Source organism: Fulmarus glacialis, unplaced genomic scaffold, assembly GCF_000690835.1.
Source record: "Fulmarus glacialis isolate BGI_N327 unplaced genomic scaffold, ASM69083v1 scaffold28876, whole genome shotgun sequence".
Taxonomy (NCBI): domain Eukaryota; kingdom Metazoa; phylum Chordata; class Aves; order Procellariiformes; family Procellariidae; genus Fulmarus; species Fulmarus glacialis.
The window spans coordinates 17,473-18,026 of NW_009219199.1; the positions used below are offsets into that span (position 1 = coordinate 17,473).

Here is a 554-nt window from a genome sequence, read left to right on the forward strand (position 1 = left end):
GGTTTTGAAGAACCGAAGGCCAAACCCATTTGAAAAAAAGCACACACTTGACTTACTTTCCATGCCTAACAAGGTTTCCCATGGGCAAGGGGAGATGGAAATGGGGACAGAAGCGGAGATGTCAGGTTACGGCAATGAGAATGATAAATGTGATGGCAATGGAAGTAATAAAGGGAAAGCAGAAAAGAAAGGTGAAGAATAAAGTTTATAAACAGGATTAAACAGCACGTACAGTTCTCCTCCCTCCTGTCAAGCCAGCCTGACCCAATCATCTTCACCACGAGGATGCCCAGAAAAATCATCAGCAGCACAAAACTGGCGAGGCAAAGGAACTGGGAGAGGTAGTATTCGAGGCCTTTGCCCTTTCCTTCCGTCTGCTGCTTGGGGGCTGACCGCAACAAGTGAGTGCGGGAGGTTATTCCCTGTCCTGCTCCTGACGCTTCCCACCGGTTCCCCGAGGCCAGCCCCGCATCGCTCGTAGCCCTCCATGGGAACCGCCGGATCAACCCCCCTCCCCGGCTGCCGGGGTTCAGCTCCCTGTCTGCCTCCTTCCG

General features: G+C 52.9%; 1 protein-coding gene across 1 annotated transcript in view; it reads right to left on the minus strand.

Annotated features, from left to right (window-relative positions):
• Positions 1-388, minus strand: part of LEMD2 (LEM domain containing 2) — a gene marked incomplete at its 5' end in the record, with an annotated part of 9,700 nt that extends 9,312 nt beyond the window's left edge. The window contains one exon of the mRNA XM_009580284.1: positions 233-388. Coding sequence (XP_009578579.1) covers positions 233-388 — 156 coding nt within the window. The remainder of the gene's footprint in view (positions 1-232) is intronic.
• Between the last annotated feature and the right edge of the window lie 166 nt (positions 389-554).